The sequence below is a fragment of the Ammospiza caudacuta genome, chromosome 27 (genome assembly GCF_027887145.1).
Source record: "Ammospiza caudacuta isolate bAmmCau1 chromosome 27, bAmmCau1.pri, whole genome shotgun sequence".
NCBI lineage: Eukaryota > Metazoa > Chordata > Aves > Passeriformes > Passerellidae > Ammospiza > Ammospiza caudacuta.
In genome coordinates, this window is record NC_080619.1 from 4,552,319 (window position 1) to 4,576,193 (window position 23,875).

Below are 23,875 nucleotides of genomic sequence, written 5' to 3' on the forward strand. Positions count from 1 at the left end.
GATTGTGAAAGCTGCATGTCCATGACGCAACTCAGCAGAGCAAGAGCGTCCCAGCCAAGCAGGGTGGGCAGGCACCAGGGCCCTGCGCTGCCCAGTCCGCTGCTTTTCTTGTGTCTCATTGAATACAGACGGTGTGGGAGCTGCTGGCTGCCTGTCCCTGCTTGCCAGGGTCCCAGCTCACCTCTCTGTGAGGTCTGGAGTGAGAGGAGCGCTGGGAAGTGCAGCCAGGGCTCTGCTGGCAGCAGCTCAGCAGCAATGTGTCAGCCTTTGTGTGTGAGATTCTCCCAAGCTGGTGAGCACAGGCAGCAAAACATTTGGTGGGATCTGGGGGCTGTGGGGCTGGAGTCACTCGTTCAGTCATTCCCCAAGGCTGCTCCAGGCACGGAGTGGGGCTGGCAAGCTGGAAAGCACCGTTTTGTGGCTGCTGTTTGCATGGAGCAGGTGCTGGGCTGCTGCCTGCCCAGCCCACAGGTATTTATTTATCTCTTGCAAGTGTGGAGCTGGATGAGGCAGTGAGGAGCCCGAGCTGGAGCTGCAGGACTTTAGCACAAAGCACAAAAGCAGTGGAGAGGTGGAACTTCAGGCTGTGCTCTGACACAGTGGCCGAGTGATTTGCAGTTGCTGGTGCACCAGCTGTCTGATACAGATCCTGTTCCAGCGCTGGCACGAGGAGAGACGAGTCCCTCCTCCCTGATTCCCACCAGGGAAGGGTCACCCCTGCTCCTACCCAAGAGAGGGACCTGCGTTTGCTGAATTTCCCTCCGGAGTTTTTTCACGCCACAGAGAACATAATTCTGTCTATCTTACGTGAGCTGGTAGCGAAAGTGAAAGCCCAGGAGATCCCATGCGGTGGGTGCAGGCACTGGGGCAGAACGAGCACACCCAGTATTGCTTCCTGCCGCTGCCTCTGCCCATCACCGCACGGCAGCCGCACCCCGGGCTGCCCGTCACCGGGGTACCCCTGCCTGGGGTGCCAGGAGGAGTCTGTTGAGGGTGCCAGCCGTGCAGGAGCTCCTCAGGATGGTTTTCTTATGGCTGCTGTTAACTTTCCCTGTTTGGGCAATTGCAGAGGAGCTGGCGGTGCCTTGGGGTGTCCTCACAGCTCTCAGGGGATGTGGCAGCTTGGAAGAATGGGATGCAGCGTCCTGTCCCGGCAGGTGCCTGAGGCTGTGGCAGCACTGGGGATCTTGGCCATGCATGTGGCTGCAAAATGTCAGCCCAGGCCCGTGGTGGGAATGAGCACCAACACAGAGGGCCCGGTGTCGGCACAAGGCAGCCCTGCAGCCACGTCTGTGGCCACCTGGTACTGACTTGGTCACTCCTGCTCCCAGAACCAAGGCTTGGTGCTGCTTTGGGCTCCCCTGGTACTTACTGCCAAATTCTGGAGCTGGTTTGTGTCCTGCCAGAGCCGCTGGTATTGAAGCCTGAAGCTGTTTTGAATTCTAGTGCTAGAGCCACTACTCACTTATGGCACCCTGTGCCATTACCTCGCGCTGGTACTGGTGGCGTTAACCTGTGCCCGGTACCGTCACCCAGTGCCACTGCCCGATGCCATTCCCCCGTGCCCGGTACCGGCACTGTTACCCGGTGCCCAGTGCCGTCGCTCAGTGCCATTATTACCCGGTGCTGTTGCCCAGTTCCCGGTACCGCTCCGTTACCCGGTGCCGTTCCCGGTGCTGGCGGGGCGCGGCGGGGGCGGGGCCGTGGGGGGGCGGGGCCGCGCGGGCCGGGCCGGGGCGCGGCGGGGGCAGAGCGGCGGCGGAGCCGAGCGCCGGGAGCCGCCGGGAGCCGCCGGGAGCCGCAGCCGCCGCCGCGGCCGCAGGTGGGCAAGGGCGGGAGCGCGGAGCCGTCAGCGCCGCCGGGACCGCACCGAACCGAACCGGACCGAGCCGAGCGGGCCCGGACCCCGTCCGCCTTCCGCAGCAGGGCCGGGCGGGGTGCGGCGGGGCCGGGGCGTTCGTTCCGGTCCGGTCCGGTCCGGTCCGCGCTGTGGGTGTTTCGTAACCCCGGGCGGGCGCAGCGGGGCCAAGCGCGGAGCTCGGCGGGAGCCCGGCTGGGCCCGCGGGCCCCTGGGCGGGCGGAGGCGACAGTGGGGCCGCTCCGAGGGGGCGGCGGGCACGTCCCGGGCCCGTCCTGCTGCCGCGGCGCATCCCGGGGCGGGGGCGCTCCTGGCCCGCCGGAGCCGGGCCGCTTCTCGCACGCGGGCCCCGCCGGAGCGGCGGCCCCGGAGGGCGGCTCCGAGTGCCGGTCCCGGGCCGAGGGGAGGATCCGGGGCAGCGCGAGGCGTCCCGTGCGGTGCCGGGGGGATCCCGCCGCAGGCAGCGCACCGAACCGGGACGGCGGGAGTGCGAGCCCCGCTGCTGTCGGTGGCACACGCGGGGCGGGTGGGATCATTCCCCGGCGGGAGCGGCGGCACCGCGGGGACCGCAGCGCCCGGTGGTCTTTCACCCAGCTCGGGCGCGGCCGGGGCCGGGCAGCCCGCGGGAGCCGCGGCCACCTGTCCGGCGGGTTACGGAGCTGTCAGGGCTCCGTGCCAGGCCGGCCCCGGGCAGCTCCTGCCCAGCTCCGGGGCTCCCGTGCTCGGCTCGGACCGATGGGCCGGGGCTGTTGGCTCAGTCAGTTCTCCGTGCTGGGCACCCCGTGGCACCGGGCTGTGACCAGCAGCGGTTTGGCGACAATGCCTGGGGAGACAGCGCTGGGCTCAGGGCAGCTCCGCGTGGTTTGCCCTGGCAGGGGCATGGCACACGATGTTCCTGGGGTGCGGGGCCCTTGGTTAGAGCAGGACATTCCTGGCTGGGGGCTGGCTCTCTGCTGGCTGCCTGCGGGTCCCTGCAGTGCTCGTGCCTGTGCCCAGAGCAGTGTGAGCCCCGTGTGGCATGCGAGGGGGCTCTTAGTGCAGGCACAATGAGGTGCTCCACAGAGCATCACCACTGCCATGGGCACCAGGATCCAGCTCTCCATGGTGGGAGCTCTCCCCTCCAGGTCCTGACTCCTGGCCCAGGTCTTTGTGCTCCTGAAGCCATCAGGATTGCAGCCTGACCTGATGTGGTTCTGAGGATGTGAAGATGGAGACTCTCTGGGTTTTAGAACTGTTCCTGCTCATCCCTGGGGCTGGAGAGGGCTGTGCTGTGCCCTGCTCTGTTGTGCCCTGCTGTGTTGTGCCCAGCTGTGCTGTGGGTGCATCATGAGGAAGAGGAGGAGCTCTGGTGTGGGCTGAGAGGTGCCAACAGCCTGTGTGCTGGGAGAGCTGTGCTGGGAGCAGGGTGTGACAGGTGGCTGTTACCCGCTCTCTGTTTTGTGGCACTTTGACAATGCCCTGCTTTGGGGATGTTGGGTCCCTACGGTTGTCACTAGAGCCACCTCACTGGGTCTGCTGCACCTGCCTTGTGCCAAGGCCAATGCTTTGGGGCAGGGTCAGGGATGCTCTCACCATTCAGGGCGCTGCAGCTGGGGATGCTCAGCACAGGGCACACAGAGCCTCTGGAGGGACCTTCCCCTCTCGCTGCAGGGGAAGTGCTGACTCCAAAGTGACGGCGAAGGCTTTGCCATGGGGTTTCCCAGCTCTCTCTCGAGTGATAGCAAAACTCAGATACCCTGCTTGCAAAAAATCCCTGCTCCCCTGTCTGCGACATCGTGGGCGGCGAGTGGCGACTGCTTTGGGCCAAGTACAGTGAAGCAGCCCTGTCGGCTGGGAAATTACTTTGTAGTTTGCAAGGAATGACTGTAAGGTGGGTCACACTCAACAGGCTCCACAGCAGCCCTGGGATGCCAGTGGGATGGCAGGCAGAGTGAATGGGACCTCCCTGGCATCAGCACCCCTGGGTACCTGTGCTGGTGGCAGCATCCCTCTGCCTGCCCGGCTGCAGTGTCCCCAACACTGTGAGTGCTGAGCTGGGAGCAGCCACTGCAGGGAAGCCAGGGCATGGCTAGGGTTAAGGTTAGGGTCAGGATTAGAGTCCCCACCTTGTCAGGACTCAGCTCTGCAGCCATGCAGGCAGCTCCAGCCTGGGAGGCTGTGCTGGCTCTGGGGCTCCGGCACGCTCCGGCACAAGTAGCCTCGACAGCTGTAATGTTTCTGTGGCATGCCTTTCCTTTCATGGGGTGTCTATTTTGCAACCCCCAAGTGTTTTGATCCCGGGAGGAAGGGGGCGGGGGTGTTTACCCTGGCACCGCATGGCTGGTGCAGGGATCCAAGTGGTGCTGGGCATGCCTGAATTTCACATGCAGCAACAGTTCTAGCAACATCTGCTGGCTGATAAAAGGTAGGCTGCTGCACGCCGCTGCTCCCGCCGCGTTGGGAAACGTCGAGGGGGAGGCACTCTGTGAACACGGCTTCCTGGCCGATAGGGCTGAGCTGACTTGCTGATAAAGCAGAATCCACCCATCTGGCTGCACCAGAGGGGCCAGGAGCACGGGCTGCTCGCAGGCACTCAGTGCTTCCCTGAGTGCTGGGTCCTGCTTCCCGCGGTATCAGGAATGATGTGCGGCCGAGCTGGGACAGCCACGGCAGCATAGCTGAACCACAGCACAGTCACGACCCATTCCCGGTTCAAACAGTCACTGGTGAGTTTTGCAATCTCCACTTTCAGTGTAACTTTGTGTTATGAGCTGGTTTATAGCACAGCTCTGCCGGGGAGGGAACTGGGGAAAAGGCTGGTGCTGGAGAGCACTGCCTCAAAGAGCAAAGCAGCGACCCAGTCCTATCCACCATGTGCTGGGTGCTCATTCTGTCTGGCCTCTATCACTCAAAGGCCCTGCAAAGCCTTTAGCAGAGGAAGAGCTGCTCTTGCTGGCAGTTCTGAGCTCCTGCACCAGCTGGAAATGCTGTAAAATGATCTTTGTCCTCTCTGGTGCGAATACCCGACCCTGGTGCTGTTGGGCTGTGGGCCCAGGGGTGGAGCTTCTCTGGCCCTGCTTGTGGAGATGCTGTGTGAGGCTTATGGTGCAGCTCAGGGGCAGGGGCTCTGCTGCTGCTTCAGGGGCTGGAAAGCCCATCCCAGGGCCAGGAAAGCCAAAACCCACCTGGACATATTTGTGTGTGTATGAATGCACGTTGAGCTTCACCCTCTCTCTATTTGACTGAGGACTTTGTTTCACAAACCACCGGTGTTGGTTGTTTTATTCTCTGTCTGACTAGTCCCCCCTCCTGCCAGCATCCCTGGATGTCTGTGTATCCCCTCTTCCAAAGGCAAGGCTTTACTCCTCTCCATCCTGCTCCGCTGACTTGGTGCAAGAGCATCTCTGTGTGCAGAGCTGCTGGGGATGAACTATCGGAATGCAGTGAGGGGATGCAGGAGCTGCTCTGGTGTCCCTCTGGCTCTCCCTGCTCACCACACATCCAAAAACCTGTGCTGTGCCAGCTGGGCTAGCCCAGGACAGCCATGCCAGGGGTGAGGAGGCTCCTGCACCATGTCCCCAGCCCCAAGGAGAGCTGGAGCATGGCATCGACCCGAGGGGATGGATGCAGTCAGAGCAGTGCCTGTGCTGCCCACATCTCCCCCAGCCCACCTGGGTCCTGCCCAGCAAATCCAGTCTGGCTGTGGGTGGATTAGTGCCATTGTGTGCGCTCGCTGGAGCATGGCAGAGAAAATGAAATCGTGTCTCCAGACCCCAATCGGGACTAATTCGATGCTGAAATGAGCTTAATCCTCAGGTCCTTCACCCAGCCTATCCCTCCTGGGCTGGCACAGGTCTGAGCAGGGATTAGCACCGAGCCAGGGGCTGGGATGGATTTGGCCTCGGTGCAGGAGGCTGCCACAGAACCTGTGGGACCCCAGGGATGTGCCCTCAGCATGGCATCACAGGGATTTGGGGTTGGGCATTATTAGCATGGAGGGAAAATCCCTTCCTTGAGCATCCTGGCACGGGGCAGCTGCACATCCCTGCCTGGGCAAGGCCAGAGTCTGGGATGCTGCAGGTGGTCAGTGGCTTTGTGCCCGCCCTGGGATTTCCCCACCAAGGCAGGGGAAGCTCCAGAACTCTGAGCTGGCAACTCCCTGCTGTGCCAGCCCCAAAGCTGGTTAACTCAGCTGCTTGGCCCCAGGGAGCCAGGAGTAATTAAAGCTCTGCCCAGCCTCTCTAATCCTGTCTGGGGGTTTATGGTGGGGGCAGCACCAGTGCTGGCAGGGACTGGGCTCCCCACTGGATGTCCTGCAGAGGCCACACTGGACTCATGCCCATGGGGCTGGTTGGGCACTGGGCTCTGCTGATGTGGCTGCACCCTGTGTCCTTCCCACCAGTGCTGGTCCTGCTGCAGGCTCAGTGTCTGAGGGAAACCCACTGGTGCCTGGGCAGTGCTTGTACCTGGCTGTGGCTGCCGCGGGGTGGCTCTTGGTGCACTGAGGTTTTCTTGAGGTTCCAGCCGTTGGATTCAAGGGATTTTGCTGGGTATTTCGGTGGTTTTGGTTTGACGCAGGTTTCTAGGCCTCTCTGATTGGAAGAAATCTGAGTGAGGAGGAAACTTTTCCCAAGGGTGGCAAGTGCTGGCATGCTGAGAGCCTGGCCTGTGGTGTGAGATGAGCTGTTGGCAGCCCCCAGCACCGATACCCCTGGCACCAGTCCCAGCTGGGGCATCTCTGACTGTGTGGGGCTGGTGTTCCCTCTGAGCAGCATCAGGTCATGAATTCACAGTGTGAATTCTCTGTTTTTGGCTCTCAGAGTTGCTGCGGCACCTGGACAGTCCTGGTGCTACTAGTTCCACCTCTGCCTACCTGCTCTGCTGCTGGGGGACATGTCACCTCTGCCCTTAGGGGGCACATTGGATTACCAGAGCCAGCCATGCCTCTTTCATGAGTGTCATGGTACAGATGTTTCCAGTGTGGGCTGAATGGTTCGGCTGCCTCCTCACCGGGGCGAAGCCATCAGTTGCTGCCACTTTCTGTGGGAGACAAACAAACCCCATCAAAGCACGGAGCTTCTAGAAGGAGCTCGCTCCCATGCCGGTGGGCACTGCCGCCTCCCAGCCAGAGCTGGAAACCACAGGCTGGTGGAAAACATGTGAGCAGCCCTTGGCCCCCTGTTCTAGCTCCACAATGTGCTGATACCACAGCTCTGTGCAGGGCTGGGGGCTGCTCACCATCACCTGGGTGTCCCCGCTGCAGGCTCGGCTCCAGGGCCGTGGGCTGGGGGATGTGAGCGAAGCCGGGGGGTGCAGGTCAGGGGGTCCCATCTCCCCCCATGCCAAACTCCTGGGGTCCCATCCCTGGCTCTCAGCCAGCCACAGGGGCTCAGTGCCTGCGCAGGACAGCGGCTGTGCCTGCTCTGGCCCCGGGGCGCTGTGAGGGGCACAGTGTGCCGGGTGGCTGCCAGCACTCGGGGGCAGGCTGTCCCGCGCAGGCACCTGACATTTTGGAAGGAAATAGCTGCTCTCTGCTCCTTCCTGTAGTGCGCAGCCAGCGAAACGGCCGCCCGGGAGCCCGGCTGTGCCCGCCCCGAGCCGGAGCCCGGCTGTCCTGGGGCCGGACGCCAGAGCGGCGCGGGGGCACAGCGGGGCCTGAGTGCGGCTGCAGCACCGGGCTCTCCACACCGGCTCCAGCGGGGCCTGACCGCGGTGAGTGCGGCTGTAGCACCGGGCTCTCCACACCGGGCTCCAGAGGGGTCTGAGGGCGGTGAGTGCGGCTGCAGCACCGGGCGGTCCCCACCGGCTCCAGCGGGGCCTGACCGCGGTGAGTGCGGCTGTAGCACCGGGCTCTCCACACCGGGCTCCAGAGGGGTCTGAGGGCGGTGAGTGCGGCTGTAGCACCGGGCACTCCCCACCGGCTCCAGCGGGGCCCTGCGGGAGCTGGAGCGGCCAGGGGCCGCTGAGGGCGGAGGGGTGGCTCTGTGTGCGTGTGGGTAACCGGAGCCCTCCGCTCTGCTCTGCCTGGCGGCCGCTCCCAGCTGTCACCTCCACCGCGCCCGGGGCCCGTCTGGGGGCCGGATCTTGTCCTGAAGGAATCTTGCTTGGAGCCGCCCAGCTCGGAGGGCTGCGGGACAGCTTTCCGCCGGGGGCAGCGGCAGCGCTGGCTGCGGCAGCACCGGAGCCCCTCGGCCGCACCGGCGCAGGGTGCACGGTCCGGCCCTGCGGTCACAAGCGGGGCCGGCTCTGACCTGGAAGCGATCGCGGGTTCCCGGAGGTGCCGAGAAACCACGTGTCCGTGTTTACTGCGGCGGGAGGCGCAGCGGGGCAGGGCCGCTGCCGCCGGAGCCCAGCCCCGCGAAGACACCGCTCCGGAGACCCCCGGGCTGCCGGGGCACCGGGCCAAGGGCAGTGCGGGAGCCGAGGGACTGCGTGGGTCGAGGGAGTGGGGCGGTGGGGAGTACAGCCAGAGCACAGGGGTCCCCCCAGGCCTTTGCCTTAGCCTTTCGCCCCTGCCTGGCCCTTCAGGGCATGGCTCTGGGCAAGGGGCTGCTGTCGCGGGCTGTGCCAGCGCCAGGGCAGGGGTGTCCTGCTCGTGAGGAGGTCTTTGGGCTGGCTCTGTGCAGGAGCGCCCCGCGGCAGATTGCAGTGAGCATCCCGTGCAGAGCGTGCTCCGGGCTAGCTGCTGCTTATGTTTGGGTTTTGCCGTGCGCATGGGAAGCTGCTGCTGCCGTCCTCATCCTGTGAGGCATTTCCCTCCTTTTGTGTGCCCACGGATGTGCTCTGGCTCTCCTGCAGCTTGGGACTTGCTGGTGCCTACTGCCACTGTGCCTGTGACCCTTTCCCAGTGTGATCATGTCAGTCCCCTGGTTGCCCCCAGCCCCAGCAGAGCTGCCACCTTTCCCATCTCTTCTCCTCCTCGCTGCTGCCTCTGGCCTTCTGAGTGCCCTTTTTGGGTGGGTTTCTCCTGTTATGCATTGGGTTTCGCAGTGCTTCCCCATCAGCAGTGGGCAGTGAGGCTGTAAGAGGTAGAAATGATGTCTTCTGGTTCCCCTCTCTCTGCTCGGTCCCTGTGTTGCTGGGGTCCCTCCCCACAGCTCTGGGGTCTCTCCTCAGCAGTGGTCCTACCCCGGGAAGCTGCTGCCTGTGCCCCTTCACAGGCAATCAGTCTGGTGAGCACGTCGCTGTGGCTTTTCGAGTGCTGCTGGTTAACCAAGCTGCAGTGGCGGGTGGGTTCCAGCTCACTGCCAGCGAGTAAATGCAAAGTAGCCTAAACCACTACAATTATCTGCCTCTTGCAGTTGTTGGAGTGTGCATGGGGCCGGTGGCTGCCGTGCGTGGCTGACCCATGGCAGTGCTTGAGGCTGCAGTGGCCCTGCTGGGGCTTGAGGTGGCTCTGGGGTGGGTGAATGTCCCTGGACGTGGGGCTGGATCTGTCCCTGGATTCCCATCCCTCGGGCAGCTGGTGGTGTCACCGAGGAGTGTGATGCTGGAAGGTGATGGAGGAGGCAGGGCTGCCTGGAAAGGGATCACGGTGGCACCATGGTGCTGCAGCTTGTGCTGAAACAGAGTTGCTGCCCTAGCTGTGCTGAGTCTCAGGGCCAAAAGTCTGCCCTTGGCAGGTGGCACTGGTTGCTTGTGCTGGGGTGGTCATGGTGCCCTGCAGCCCATGGGGAGGTTTGGTTTGTCCCCCAGGTGAGACAAAAATGAGACAAATTTTCCCCAGGAGAAATTGCATGTCCTGCTGCACTGACAGTGTTTGTGGAGGTTGTGCTCAAGCCTGGTGCAAATGGTGTTTTGGGGCACACACCAGGTGAGCTCTGCCACTGTCAGCCACTGCACAGCCCCTTGTAGAGGCAGCTGTGGTGCTGGTGCTCCTGCTCCCAGGCTGGCACTGGCCAAATGCAGTGCCTGCCAGCTCACCACAGAGCAGCCAGAGACTCGTTGCTTAACAACATGCTAGAGTGGAGTAGGAAGTGTTTTGTCACTGTGAGATGGGAAGAGATCACCATTTTATCAACAGGCAGGGCAGTGTCTGTTTGCTCTGTGTCCGTGCAGATGTCCCCACAGTGCTGGGGACTTCGGTCACTTTGTGGTGCAGTGGCACTGGCGTGGCTGTTCTTGGCTCTGCCCCTTATCAAACATCCACAATTTCCAACAGCAGCATGTCCTGCTGTCAGCCATTCCACCTTCCCTTTCCTCCTTGCCGGCCTTCTTCTGCCTCCCCAGGCCCCTCCTTGCCAGCAGCATTTCCAGCTTGGTGATTTCTGTGAATGTGGAAATGTTCCTCCCTTTTTATAGAGGAAAAATTCATTTTTAGCCAGCTCTGGGTTATTGTTCCTCTTCCTGTTCGGGGGCGGGTGTGCGTGGCTCTGGGGCTCTGGCTGTGGCTGCTCCACTCGGACCTGCTGCCACTGTCCCCCAGCATGTGCCCCTCACTGTGTGACAGCACCAGCTCTTTTGGAGCCCTGTGACCCACTGAGTATTTCTGAGGCTGAACAAAATGCTTCGGGGAGAGGGGGAAGCACAGCCCCCACTGGCTCAGCCCCTCTGCTTGTCACCAGCCAGTGCAGTGATCAGGTTCTGGCCTGGTCACCCGGCCTTGGGACACGTCCAAGGCCTTGTGCCCCTGCCTGGCCCCTCTGTGGGGTGCCAAATCCCAGGTGGATAGAGTGTGAGTGTATCTAAATGCTGTTTACTGTGCTGCTGCCTCCTCACTCAGGGGGGGCCTTGAGCCCCCCAGACCCTCCTGTGTCACTCACTGTCACATCACCCTCACACAGTCAGCTGCAGGCTGTTTCTCCAGCCCCCTCTAGCCACAGGTGACCCAGGGGACACACTGGATTTTAATAGAGGTGCTGTCACCACCATCTTATCCCTGCCTGCCCCTGGGGGAACCAAGGCTGTGTAGTGGTTGGAATCCCTGCATGGAGCCAGAGCTGCCCCAAAACTGCTTTGGGAAGGTCTGTGTGTCTCCACCAGGACTTGGGGTACACAAGGGACTCGTCAGGGACTGTGGTGCCACGTGGGCTCATGGGGCTGGGGCTGCTCCTGCCTGCTGGCGCTGCCAGGGTGTGGGCAGGAGCGGGGTGGATGCAGGGGGGGCCTCTGCTCTGCGTCACCCTGGATTTCTGAGCAGCCCTCCCTCCCCCTGGCCTGTTTCCTCATTCGCGTGGCCAGCAATGGCTGCGATCCCGTGGTGCACTGAGGGGAAATGAGAACCATGTGGAGAGGCCATGCAGAGGCACGTCCCTGGCCCTGGGCACCCCCAGGGCTGTTCCTAGAAAAGAGGGGGTGACTCAGAGCCGGGGTCCACTGCCCCCGCACGCCCTTTCTTTCAGCAGCTGGAGACAGGACTGGCACCACAGGGACTCGGGCACTCCTGCAGAGGGTGTGGGGACAGCCAGGGCCAGACCCCTTGCAGCACAGTGCCTGCCTGTCTCCTGCTGGTGCCCTGACAGCGTGTCTCCCCACAGGTGCTGAACCATGGCGGTGTGGATCCAGGCCCAACAGCTCCAGGGCGAAGCCCTGCGGCAGATGCAGGCGCTCTATGGGCAGCACTTCCCCATTGAGGTGCGGCATTACCTGTCACAGTGGATCGAGAGCCAGGCATGGTAGGTCAGGGTGTGCCCTTCCCTGGGGGTGCTGTGGCTGCCCCAGGGTACAGGTGCCCTGACACCCCTCTGATCCACACACAGGGACTCCATTGACCTTGACAACCCCCAGGAGAATGTGAAAGCGACCCAGCTTCTGGAGGGGCTGATCCAGGAGCTGCAGAAGAAGGCAGACCACCAAGTGGGTGAGGACGGCTTCCTGCTGAAGATCAAGCTGGGGCACTACGCCACGCAGCTGCAGGCGAGTGGGGGGCTGTGAGCAGGGGTGCAGGGCCGGGGGGGTCCCTGCCCTGTGCCTGGCTCAGGCAGTGCTCTCCCCACAGAACACGTATGACCGGTGCCCCATGGAGCTGGTGCGCTGCATCCGGCACATCCTCTACCACGAGCAGCGGCTGGTGCGGGAGGCAAACAATGTGAGTGTGGGCTGGGAGGGGTGAGGAGAGGGAGAGGCTGGGGGGATGCTCGGGGGCTCTTCTCCATGATGATAGGAGCAGCTCTGAGGCAGGAATAGGGAGGGTTCCCATGCTGTGCTGAGCACACCCTGTGCCCCGTGCAGAGCCCTTCCCCATCTGGCTCCCTGGTGGACGCCATGTCCCAGAAGCACCTGCAGATCAACCAGACCTTCGAGGAGCTGCGGCTCATCACTCAGGACTCGGAGAATGAGCTCAAAAAGCTGCAGCAGACACAGGAATACTTCATCATCCAGTACCAGGAGAACATGCGACTCCAAGGTGGGTGGGGGGCCGAGGGGCATGGGCCTGGGGTGCTGGCAGGGCCAGCCCTAACACCATGCCCTGTCCCCCAGCCCAGTTCTCCCAGCTCTCCCAGCTGGGCCCCCAGGAGCGCATGTCACGCGAGACGACGCTGCAGCAGAAGAAGGCATCGCTGGAGGCCTGGCTGCACCGTGAGGCCCAGACACTACAGCAGTACCGTGTGGTGAGTGATGCCGCCTGGTTCCCCGTGATGCTGTCCCCATGATGCCCTGTGACACTGTCCCTGCAGCCCTGATGTTGTCCCACCCCGCAGGACCTGGCTGAGAAGCACCAGAAGACGCTGCAGCTGCTGCGCAAGCAGCAAACAACCATCCTGGACGATGAGCTGATCCAGTGGAAGCGTCGGCAGCAGCTGGCAGGGAATGGGGGCCCACCCGAAGGCACCTTGGATGTGCTGCAGACCTGGTGAGTGCCTGGTGGGGTGGGATGGGGTGCTGAGCCCAGTGGGTGCTGACCCTGCTCCCCCCAGGTGCGAGAAGCTGGCAGAGATCATCTGGCAGAACCGGCAGCAGATCCGCCGAGCTGAGCACCTGTGCCAGCAGCTGCCAATCCCAGGCCCAGTGGAGGAGATGCTGTCAGAACTGAACGGAACCATCACTGACATCATCTCTGCCCTGGTCACCAGGTACAAGTTGGGCCCAGCTGGGTGTGGGGCCAATTTGGCTCTGCTCCCCTTCCCAGCCCCCTTGATTCTCTTGCCCCCCCAGCACCTTCATCATCGAGAAGCAGCCCCCCCAAGTGCTGAAGACACAGACCAAGTTTGCAGCCACTGTGAGGCTCCTGGTGGGCGGCAAGCTGAATGTGCACATGAACCCCCCCCAAGTGAAGGCCACCATCATCAGTGAGCAGCAAGCCAAGGCCCTGCTGAAGAACGAGAGCACCCGCAAGTAATGCCAGGGGCTGGGGGTGTGTGGCTGGGGTGCCAAGGCAGTGGGGAGCAGGGGGAAGGGCTGCACTTTGCACAGCTCCCAGTCCTGGTGTGCCCTGACTCTGTGTGCATTCCTGTGGCAGTGAGAGCAGCGGGGAGATCCTCAACAACTGCTGTGTGATGGAGTATCACCAGGCCACTGGGACACTCAGCGCCCACTTCCGCAACATGGTGAGTGCCCCTGTTCCCCATCCTGTCCCCTTGTGTCCCCCTGTGTCCCCATCTGTTCCTCCATGCTTATCCGTGATGTCCCTGCAGTCCCTGAAGCGGATCAAGCGCTCGGATCGCCGCGGGGCTGAGTCAGTGACAGAGGAGAAATTCACCATCCTCTTTGAGTCGCAGTTCAGTGTTGGTGGGAACGAGCTCGTCTTCCAGGTGAAGGTAAAGCCACCATGTCCCTTCTGCAGGGCCTAGGCAAGCCATGGGCACTGTGCCCACAGGAGTGGGGCTGGGTTGGGGCCATGTGGGTGCCCGTGGGTGATGCTCCCTTGGTGCCCCACAGCCCATTCCGGTCTCCTTCCTCTCGGCAGACGCTGTCCCTGCCTGTGGTGGTGATTGTGCATGGGAGCCAGGACAACAATGCCACGGCCACTGTGCTTTGGGACAACGCCTTTGCCGAGCCCGTGAGTGCCAGTGCCGTGGGGACAGGACAGGCCCCATCTGCCCAGCGTGGGAGTAGGGCTCAGCCTCCTGGTGGGACATCAGGCAGAGCTGACCATGCTCTCTGCCCCCAGGGCCGCGTGCCCTTCGCTGTGCCCGACAAGGTGCAGTGGCCACAGCTCTGCGAGGCGCTCAACATGAAGTTCAAGGCAGAGGTGCAGAGCAGCCGTGGTCTGACCAAGGAGAACCTGGTGTTCCTGGCACAAAAGCTCTTCAACAGCACCAGCTCCCACTTGGAGGACTATAGCAGCACCACAGTGTCCTGGTCCCAGTTCAACCGGGTAAGTGGCCTGGGCTCTGCCCAGAGCCCCCCCAGTGCTCGTGCTTGTGGGGGCTGGATGGGGGTGTACCTCACCCTGAGTCTCTGCTGCTGCACCCAATGTCTGTGCTGTGTAACAGTGGCTCAGAGGCTGCTGACAGGAGTGCTCATTATCTGGAGATTTCAACAGGAAAACCTGCCTGGGAGGAATTACACCTTCTGGCAGTGGTTTGACGGGGTCATGGAGGTGCTGAAGAAGCATTTGAAGCCGCACTGGAATGACGGGTAAGAGCCGCCCTGCCCTGTGCAGCCTGGCCCGAGCCCCAAGCCCTGACGCCCTACTCTGCCTAGGGCCATCCTGGGCTTCGTCAACAAGCAGCAGGCGCACGACCTGCTCATCAACAAGCCCGACGGGACCTTCCTCCTGCGCTTCAGCGACTCGGAGATCGGTGGCATCACCATTGCCTGGAAGTTCGACTCCTGTGAGTGTGTGCCAGGCAGTGGCATCCCTGGATCCCAGCCAGGCCACCTCATGTCCTTGGGGCACTGGCACTGCCACAGCAGGCAGGCTGGAGTTATTCTCAGGAAAGAGGAGAGCGCCAGAGCCCCCAGAATACCTTGGCTGTGCCATGGGGAGCGGTGCCACTCACTGCAGCCATGGCTGTGTCAGGCCCTAATGCTGGCAGCAGCAAGGAGGAGGGCCCAGGCTGAACCCTTCAACCCAGCCCTGGGAAATGATGTGGGCTGTACAGAATCCAGTTACTCCCTGGTGCTCCCCAGTGCAGGGGTTGTCAGGGGTGGCCTAACCCCATGCAGGAGTCTGTTGCCGTTCAGAAGAGTGTCCTCTGGAGGGCCACATAACTGAGAAGCACCAGAGAGCCCCATGGTTGGGGAACGTGTCAGGATGAGGCCAGACCTGCCTTGGCTTTGCTGTGTTACCTTTCTTATCCCATTTTCTGGTGACCTGTGCTCTATCCTCAACTGTTTCTGGGGGAGGGATGCAGTGTGGGACTGCTGTTGGCTGCTTGATGTCCAGAGCACAGCCAGGAACTGCTGCAAACTCCAGGATTCACCATGATCCTCACGCTTCTCTTGCAGCTGAGAGGATGTTCTGGAACCTGATGCCTTTCACCACCAGGGACTTCTCCATCCGCTCCTTGGCTGACCGCCTCGGGGATCTCAGTTACCTCAACTACGTGTTCCCCGACCGGCCCAAGGACGAGGTGTTCTCCAAGTACTACACGCCGGTTCTCTGTGAGTCCACGCCAGGTAGCGCTGTCCCTCCACCCCTCATGTGTCCCCTCTTTTGTGCATCCAGCCAGGATGGAGCTGGTGTTCTCAGCCTCCCTCGGCCCCACAGGGGTTCGGCATCTGGCCACGTGTGAGCCCCCAGCACTGCCTGAGGTCGTGGCATGTGCTGGTGTTTGGGGCCTCAGTGCTGCTTCCTTCTCTCTAGCTAAAGCTGTGGATGGATATGTGAAGCCACAGATCAAGCAAGTGGTGCCAGAGTAAGTTTGACCCCGAAGGGAGATCCTGGGCGGTGGTTGCCATGGGTTCCCAGCATTGAATTGGCTGGGTTGGGTGGCACCCCAGGGCACTGAGGAGCTCAGAGCCACCATCAATGGCCACATTGGTGCTGAGCCTTGTGAGAGATCTCGGTGACCTCACCCACAGGGCACCCAGTGCTCATGAGACCCTTCCCCACAGGTTTGTCAATGCATCAGGAGATTCTGCCCCTGGAGGGGCCACCTACATGGACCAGGCCCCCTCGCCTGCCGTCTGCTCCCAGCCTCATTACAACATGTACACCCAGAAGTGAGTACCACACCCCTACCCCTGCACTGCTGCAGCTGCTCCTCCCCTCACCGCCTGCCTCCCACAGCCCTGACCCTGTGCTGGACCCCGAGGGTGATTTTGACCTGGAAGACACGATGGATGTGGCGAGGCACGTGGAGGAGCTGCTGCGGCGCCCCGTGGACAGTCAGTGGATCCCCCACGCCCAGTCGTGACAGGCAGGCGCCTGCTCCCTTGCCCCTGGCCCCGGCGCTGCGGGGACTGTGCTGTGTTCGTGTCTCTGTGCCAGGGGACAGCGGGTGGGCCCTGCCCCCAGGATTTGCTCTGTGCTGCCCCGAAACACAGGCTGGCGTCCAGCTCTTTGGTGTTTATGCCCTTGTATAAACGGCAGCGGATTTGTCGCATGGTTTTCCTGTATGTTCCTTTTAAGAGGCCCAGCTTCGGCTTTCCGCTTCTGCCAGCACTGGCCCTGCAGCCCCTGACCCCCCCTCTGGGGCTGCTGGGGGCCCCCAGCCCGGCCTCAGATTCGCTTTTGCAGTCGTCACTAAGAATGTAAATGTCGCCTTCTTGTTCTCCCCGCGGCTCCGTGCCCAGGGCTGCGTGAGGGCAGAGGGCAGAGGAGGGGTTCTGCCAGGGCTCCCCCAGCCCGTGCTGGTGCTCTGCTCCACAGTGGCAGGGTCCCTGCACCTCATCCTCTCCTCTGTCCCCAAGGATGCAGGAGCTCCTCCGGCTCCCGGCCTCGGTGTCCCCTCTGGAGCCAGTGCAGCGTGAGGGTGGCAGCGTGCGAGGGCACCCAGCGAGGGCAGTGGGGTGGGCAGGGGGTTTGGGGGAGCGGAGCCCTCTGCCCGCTGCTTCTGCCCTCGCCTGGGCGGGAAACTCTGGGGTCCTGGCCATGTTATTTTTCTATCACAGAGTAAATAAAGCACGGAATATTTTTGTAACACAAAAGCTCTGGGTGCCACGTGTGTCTTGGGACAGAGGTGGGTCCCTCTGGGGAGCTCCTCATCTTGGGTGCAGTAGATGAATGCCGGCGCTGGGCCCGGTGTGTGGGGTTCCTGTCTCCGAGGGCAGGGTCGTCGGGCTCCGTTGGCACAAGCTGGGCGGATCCGGGGTCTCTGTCCGGGCGGGAGGGCTGCCCTGAGGAGCAGGGGTGGGCTGGGCAAAAAGCAAAATAAACCGGATCAATAGCTCTGTTTTTCCAAAGAAGGAGCTTGCTCTTGCTGGAGGGGTAGAGGGCGCTGGTACTGGGGGTTCAGTTGCGGTTGAATTCCCCGCCGGGCGGGGGGCCCGGGGTGTGCTGTGTAAAGGTGAAAATGAAAATAAAACTGAAGCGGGGAGGGGGGCGGCGCCGGGCGCGATAAATCTCCGTCATTTCTGCCGGAGGCGGAATAGCCGGCGTGGGTGAGGGGAGTCCGGGGCCGGTCCGTGCCCGGGGCGGTGCCCTCGTTCCGCGATGCTGGTGGCGCTGGTGGCCGTGGCCGTGGCCGTGGCTGTGGCAATGGCTGTCCCCGCATTACGGCATCGTTTAATCCATTCCGCGGTGCGCCGCGTCGGGGCCCGGTACCGGCGGCGGCTGGAGGCTCTGGACAGCGATGTGCGGCTGAGGCAGGAGCGGCGGCTGCGGCGCCTGCTGGGCACCGGCACCGGCACGGCCGGCGGTGAGCGCGGGGCTGCGGGAAGCGCCGCGGGAAGGGGTCGGTCCCGTGGTTCCCTTCTCAGTTTGTGCCTCTCCCGGCAGGCTGGGAGGAGTTCCAGGAGCAGCATCCCTTGGGGCAGCCCTGTAAGGACGAGGCGCCGGCAGTTCCGCTTCCTCCACTGTATCTCTGGGCTTTGCTGCCCGGCTGCTGGGACACCGACCCCCGGCTGCAGGTACGGGAGCGGCGGGCGGCTGGGCGCGGATCCCGCAGGGTCTGCCCTCCTGACCCACCCTCCCTCGCAGGGCTCCCTGCTCTACCTGGATGCTCTCGGCGCCGCCTTTCCACGGGCTCTGACCCGCCGGGGCACGGCCGTGCTGCACTGGAGCCCCGGCTGTCCCCGCGCCCCGGCGGGGTGGCCGCTGCCCACCCTGTACTGCACCCCGGCCGCGGCCGCCGTGCTGCCCTCTCGGGCCGCAGCGCTGCGGCTGCAGCTGCTCTTCGCCCTGCGGCAGCGTGCCCTGCATGTGCTGGAGGCCGGGCTGGCAGCCGAGCTGCGCGACGCGCTGCTGACCCTGCGCACGGAATGGCCGCGGCTGGCGCAGGAGCTGGAGCTGGGCAGGCTGAGCCCCCAGCCCGGGCTGCCCGAGGAGCTGCGGGAGGAGCTGCAGGCGCTGCTGAGCCCTGCTGTGGCCCGGGCGGCCGAGCTCCGTGATCAGTGTGCCCACGGCTTTGAGGGCATCGTGCTGCGGCTGTGGCCGCGGCTGGAGGTGGTGGTGGTGAGAACGATGTGCGGCACAGAGCGGCTCTACTGCGACTCCCTCCGCCGGGCCGACTGCCGGGGGCTGCCCTTCTACTGCCCCTTCTACCAGGCAGCAGGAGGTGAGTGTCCCCAGGATGCTGGTTGTGTCCCCAGGGTGCCCACAGGGAGCTGCTGCCGTATGGCAGCACAGATTTCCCTGCCCCATCTCTGTGCTGCATTCCCTTCCTGCAACCTGAAAACACCTCAGTCCTGGCACCAGCAAAATTCTGCCCCTTGGAGAGGGGTGAGGTTTCTGTGGGTGAGCAGAGGTGTCTGGGGAGCTCACATTGCCACCTGCTGCCTCTGCCCAGCCCTGCTTGGTGTGAACCTGTGGCCAGCGGAGCCAGTGCCCCGATTCGTGCTGTGCCCTGACTGGGCTTTCTGCGAGTTCCTGCCCTGCCCGGCCAGCAAGGAGCCACGGACGGTGCTGCTGGATGAGCTCTGGGAGGGCCGTGAGTACGGGCTGGTTGTGACAGCCCAGCCAGGAGAGTACAGGTGCCTCCTCCCTGCTGTGTAGCCCTGGGGGGCTGCCTGCCCCAGCCCCGTGCACCCATGTCCCCCTGACACCCCCCTGCCCTGCAGGTGCCGTACTGGGGAGGTGCTGAAGGTGACAGGCTTCCACAAGCAGTGTCCTGTGGTGGAGCCTGTGCGCAGGTGAGGACGCCCCAATGCCTGTCCCTCACCTCAGGGAGCTGGGTTACAGGCAGGGTTTGACAGGAGGGTGCCAGTGACCCACCCTGTGTCCTTGCACCTCAGGGAGAGCCAGACACTGAGTGTGAGAGGTGAGAGCATCCCTGAGGAGCAGTTCTGCCAGAGCCTGTGCCGCACCCTGAGCCTGTGGCCGGGTGCTCGCCTTGTTGACTATGTCTGTGTGGAGAGCAGCCTGCTGGGTGAGTTCTTCTGAGCTGTCCAAATCCCCCTAAAAGTTTAGCTGGCACTGCATGGGGGTCTGCAGCCGATTCTGGCAGCTTTAACCTACTCGTGGTTCTGCTCCAGGTGACTCCTCAGGGCCCTGTGCCCCTCACTACGAGGTGTTCCTGGAGCTGCAGGGCCTGCGGGACCTGTCGGAGGTGCAGCGCTACAAGGTGAGCAGGACACGGGCTCTGCTCTGGGGCTGAAGGACACAGCTGGTGTGGCAGTGTGGCACCAGCACAGGCCCTCTCCTTGCAGCTGGACCAGTGTCTCCAGGAGGATTTCCCCGTCTACAAATCCTTCCGCTTCAAGGGCAGCATCGGGCCCCTGCGCCTGCACCTGGTGAGGCCCAGGAGCTTCACCCGCCTGCGGGAAGCACTGGGGTCCCCCGTGCCCATGCCCAGGGTCCTGCGTGAGGAGCAGCTGCTGCAGCTCATCCAGGGAGCAGTCATCTCCTAGGGCAGCCTTGGGACCCCGCAGCCCTTCCTGCCTGGCATGCACCCTCTGAGGAGGGGCCGTGTCCCTGGGGTGGGAGGGTGTGGGGACAAGGTGCTCATCCCCAAGGGCTTGCCTGAGTGGAGCAAATGGAGACGGTGAGCTTGACCGTGATCCGTGGCAGCAGCTGGCACCACTCAGTGCTGCTGTGGAGGTGGAGCAGGAGCTTGGGAGCCTCGGGGGGCAGCTGCAGGACCCCCTCACTCAGTGCCTTGGCAGCACCTGCAGCCACAGTGCAGTGTGTGCCTGTCCCAAGGGACACCACAGCCCATGGCTGATGCTCAGTGGAAACCTGCAGCAGCCGCAGGAGCAGGAGAGCCGTGCCTCATCACTGGGGCCTTGTGGCATTTTGTCCCCTGGCAGGGACACTGCAGGCAGGGCTCAGGGGGCTGCTGGTGGCAGGTGTCACAGGGCAGCCCCAGTGCATGTCCACTGGTTTAAGAGTAAGCTCCGGTGAGGGCTGCTTTTAATGCTTTGAAAACCAAATGCAAAATAAAGGAGGATTATCTTTTTGAAATAAATAAAGAACCACACTCTGGGATTGATTTTTTTAGACTATTATTTTTAATCTTCATTAAAGAGATTGCTCAAGCAATCTGACTGCTCTGGGGGCTGAGGAGTTGCTGCTGTTCTCAGGCGTCCTGGGGAAGGGGCAGCCATGAATATTTAACCAGCTGAGCCCTCTGGGGGCACCAGGCTATTTGTGCCTTTGAGGCACATGTGTACCCTCGGGAGGGACTGGTCATTTCCCCTCCTGCTCATTAAGGGTTATTTCCAGGGCTGGTGAGGGCGTGTGGGGCACCTGCTGTACCGCAGCAGCTGCTGGTGGGCCGAAGATGATGTCTTGAGCAAGGCTCACACAAAGCAAAGCATCCCCCTCCAGGGATTAACCTGGCTGAGGCCTGCTGGAAAAACCTGGAGCAAAATTTCTGCTCCAGGTCGGGGAGCAGCTTTTCCTTGTGCTGGGAGCACCCCACAACAAAAGCCTGGAGCTCCGTGCGTGGCAGAGCCGCGCGGAGATCAGCGCTGGGCGGCTCTGCCTGCCCTGCCGTGCCTGGGTACCACCCCGGTGGGAGGGGAGGTTGCTGGGTGGGACCCGCTGGGCAGGGCCAGGCTGCCGAGCGCCCGGCTGGCTCTGGATGCCAGGCTGCAAGGTCGATTTGAGTGCCCAGCCGCAGGGAGCAGCTTGTTTGGGGTGCATCCTCGTTTGTGCTGCTGCTACCAAGGCTGCAGGGTGCGGATGCCCGGCTCAAGGTGTCAGGCTGGGTTTGCGTGCCCGGCCGCGGGCTCGCCCGGGGTCCCACCGGGATGGGGCGGCTGCCGGGCCCGGGCGCTGCGGTGCTGGGCGGTGGAAGGTGCCGGTACCCGGTGCCCGGTGCCCGTCAGCTGCATCCCGGAGCGAGGGGGCCGCGCCGCCCCCATCCCCATCCCCATCCCCGTCCCCGCCGCGTCCCCGCCCCCGGCCCGGCCCGTCCCCTCCTCCCGGCCGCGCCGCCTCCCTCCCGCTCCGCCACTGAGCCCGCAGCGGCGGCGGCGGCGGGCGCAGGCTCCGGGCGCCCCGGGGCCCCGCGGCGGCCGCTGCCCTGAGGCCGCGGGGGATGGCGGAGGGGCCCCGGGGCGCTCCGCCGCCGGGCTCGCTCCGCCCCGCCGCGCCGCTGCCCAACGGGCCCCGCGGCGGCGGCGGCGGCGGCGGCGGCAGCCCCGGCTCGGGCTCGGGCAGCAGCAGCCGCGAGGACTCGGCGGAGCGGAGCCCCGCGCCCGCCGCGCCCCGGGCCAGCATCATGAAGGTGAGAGCCCCGCACCGGCAGCGCACCGGGCCGGCCCCCCCGCGCCCCGGGCCCGGCACCTGCGCAGCGCCGGGTACCGAGCCGAGCCCCGCGTCCCCCCGCACCGTTCTGTCCGCGCTCCTCGCTCCCCCGGTGCCCGTGCAGCGGCTCCGGGGAGCTGCAGAGCAGCCGCGTCCCCGGGCGGCCGAGGGTCGCCACCTGCCCGCGGTGCTGCTCGCACCGGGACTGACACAGCGTCCCCGCGCCCTGCCCGGAGCCAGCGTCCCCAAGGGCACAGTCTGGCCCGGCCCGGCTCTGTGGAGCGTCCGTGGGTCGCGCTGTCAAGTGCCACGGCCACGCTGCAGCATCAGCCGCTCCCCTCAGGACACCCGTGGGTTCCCGTGAGGAGATGCCCGCTCCCTCCCCTCGAGCAGCTTCTGCTCTCCCGGGCTCTCCTGACAAACGCTGAGCCTCGGGCCTGGCCTGGCCAGCCTGCAGTCTGCTCCCGACACCCGGTGCTGCCCGGCCGTGCTGGGGCCGGGCTCCAGGGAGGGTCTCGGGGGTCTCCCACCTGGGTGGGCAGCGGATCACACGTGTGCTTTCCTAATGAACGCCCCTGATTGTGCTGATGCCAGCGCTACTCGCTGACACAATAGGTCACGTCCGCCCGGGACTCGCCTCCCTGCTCCCGGCAGCCTATTTTAAGCTGGGATTGCTCCGGTGCTATTAATACCCCGTGAGGGGGCTGTTTCCGTGGTGCCCCAGCCCCACAGTTCCGTCCCTGGGATCCAATTTCCTGGGCGAGCAGTGTCAGGACCCCGAGTTCTGCCCGGGCTCTCGCTGCAAACTGTTGCGGGGGCGGCCGGGATTGCCCACGCGGGGCGGGCACGGAGCTCTGCCGGTGCTGCTGCCGGGGCTCCGTCTGTGCCCGCCTTCCTTGGGGACATTGCCAGCGTCTCCTGCTCCTGCCGGGACGGAGCAGCATCCTTCCCTGCTCAGGGACCATCCGTGGGCACAGCGGGATGGGGATGGTGAAATCCCGCTCGCTGCCGGGCCGGGCGCATCGCTGTCACCACCTGCGTCACCGCGGGATGTGGCCTCACGTGAAGGCCGGGTGGCCCAGGGTCAGGGCTGACCTGAGGGAGGTCAGACCCGAGCAGTGTCCCCAGCTTGTGCTGATTCCTTGTGCACCTCCGAGCCCATCCGGGGCCTGAGAGGCAGCGGAGGCACTTGTGGGAAGAGCTGCCGGCTCTGTTGTTTTTTGGGATTTCCAGAAAAGGCTGGAGGAGTGAATCTGAAAGTGCGACTCGCAGGGGGACCTGGGGCAGCGGGGCTCAGAGCTGTCCCCTGCAGTGCCCCTGGCTAGAGGACTTGCTCTCTTCTTTCTTCAGCCTGAAAGCAGAGGGGGCTGGTGGTCCTGTGCGCTGGGAGGATGCTGGAGAGGGTATTGGATCTGCAGGATGTGTCCCTTCCCCAATATTGTCCCCTGAGCCCCTTTTCCATCATGTGCAATCCCCGGGAGCTCCGTGGTGCCTCTGCCGGGATCTGACTCCATGGCCCCTCGCCGGGAGTGGCAGCTGGTGCCGCGGGGGGTGGATGTGTCAGTCGCTCTCTTCTTGGCAGGGAACAAACGACAGAAAAGCCCTGACTGTGCCTGGTCTCCCACTGCCTCAGCTCCGGGGCTGCTGCCCGCCTGCACCCCTGCCCACGCTGCCCACACTGGGATAGGGGTGGTGGGGACACCCGGGACCTGGGGAATTCAGCTGCAGATGGATCACACCGCAGCCAGATCAAGGGGGATAAAGGGGAGGGAGGGACAACTGATGGGCTCCTCTCCATCCCCTGCTTTGAGAGCGGGTTGTGGGGCCGGTAAGCGTGGCTGTCACGTGGAGGCTGAGATTAGGGCAGCAGCACTCACCAGGGCACTAATGCAGGAGGTAATTGGCTGAAGAGGTGCTTAACACACGCTGCAGAGCTGGGCAGGACAGGCAGCTGGGCTGGAACGTGCCCTCCGTGCGAGCCCACGCTCACCGCTGGCATCGTGGTTGGCATCGGTGCTGTGGTCTGTGCTTCGAGCCCTGCCTACTCCGTGCCAGCTCGGTGGCACCGTGAGCAGGATCCCTGCTCTGGCTGGAGCTCTGCCCTCTGTCTGGGGGTGTTCTGTGCTGTCATGGCCATGGGTGCCGTGTCCTCCTTGCTCCACTGCTGCCTTATCCATCCCCTGCTCCTGCTCCACCTCGCCCAGCACCTGTGGGCTGTGTGCCCTGGCTTGAAGATCCCCTGGCACAGCTGGGAAGGGGCTGCCAGGGAGCAGAGACTGTTGCCTGCCATCCCCCAGCTCTGCCCTCTGTCTGGGGGTGTTTTGTGCTGTCATTGCCGTGGGTGCCCTGTCCTCTTTACT

At 63.8% G+C, this 23,875-nt stretch overlaps 2 protein-coding genes across 5 annotated transcripts; both read left to right on the forward strand.

The window, feature by feature from the left end:
• The first annotated feature begins 1,763 nt into the window (after positions 1-1,763).
• LOC131568450 (signal transducer and activator of transcription 5B) lies at positions 1,764-16,782 on the forward strand. Of its 4 annotated transcripts, none has more exons than XM_058820521.1 (19): positions 1,764-1,822; positions 11,314-11,451; positions 11,536-11,692; positions 11,775-11,864; positions 12,008-12,182; positions 12,257-12,387; positions 12,478-12,629; positions 12,694-12,849; positions 12,932-13,111; positions 13,236-13,323; positions 13,411-13,533; positions 13,683-13,775; positions 13,887-14,093; positions 14,262-14,356; positions 14,423-14,553; positions 15,170-15,340; positions 15,528-15,579; positions 15,779-15,886; positions 15,954-16,782. In XM_058820521.1, exons 2-19 carry the CDS (start codon positions 11,324-11,326, stop codon positions 16,078-16,080), a joined length of 2,364 nt encoding a protein of 787 aa, XP_058676504.1. In that variant the 5' UTR covers positions 1,764-1,822; positions 11,314-11,323; the 3' UTR covers positions 16,081-16,782. The 4 variants fall into 4 exon arrangements, with proteins under 4 accessions (XP_058676504.1, XP_058676507.1, XP_058676505.1 ...); XM_058820524.1 differs by having other exon boundaries at positions 15,170-15,325; XM_058820522.1 differs by lacking the exon at positions 1,764-1,822 and adding an exon at positions 7,480-7,549.
• Positions 16,783-17,318: 536 nt separating this feature from the next.
• On the forward strand, positions 17,319-20,189 carry GHDC (GH3 domain containing). The gene is made up of 8 exons (XM_058820525.1): positions 17,319-17,523; positions 17,604-17,734; positions 17,805-18,381; positions 18,613-18,796; positions 18,884-18,955; positions 19,058-19,191; positions 19,298-19,386; positions 19,472-20,189. Exons 1-8 carry the CDS (start codon positions 17,319-17,321, stop codon positions 19,670-19,672), a joined length of 1,593 nt encoding a protein of 530 aa, XP_058676508.1. The 3' UTR covers positions 19,673-20,189.
• Positions 20,190-23,875: the final 3,686 nt, after the last annotated feature.

Excerpts from the sequence above, each read along its gene's own strand:
- LOC131568450 (XM_058820521.1), top strand. The coding sequence starts at position 11,324 with ATGGCGGTGTGGATCCAGGCCCAACAGCTCCAGGGCGAAGCCCTGCGG. Across the intron at positions 12,850-12,931 it reads ATCTCTGCCCTGGTCACCAG|CACCTTCATCATCGAGAAGC; the intron begins GTACAAGTTGGG and ends TTGCCCCCCCAG. Across the intron at positions 15,580-15,778 it reads ATCAAGCAAGTGGTGCCAGA|GTTTGTCAATGCATCAGGAG; the intron begins GTAAGTTTGACC and ends CCTTCCCCACAG.
- GHDC (XM_058820525.1), top strand. The coding sequence starts at position 17,319 with ATGCTGGTGGCGCTGGTGGCCGTGGCCGTGGCCGTGGCTGTGGCAATG. Across the intron at positions 17,735-17,804 it reads ACACCGACCCCCGGCTGCAG|GGCTCCCTGCTCTACCTGGA; the intron begins GTACGGGAGCGG and ends CCTCCCTCGCAG. Across the intron at positions 19,387-19,471 it reads CGGAGGTGCAGCGCTACAAG|CTGGACCAGTGTCTCCAGGA; the intron begins GTGAGCAGGACA and ends CTCTCCTTGCAG.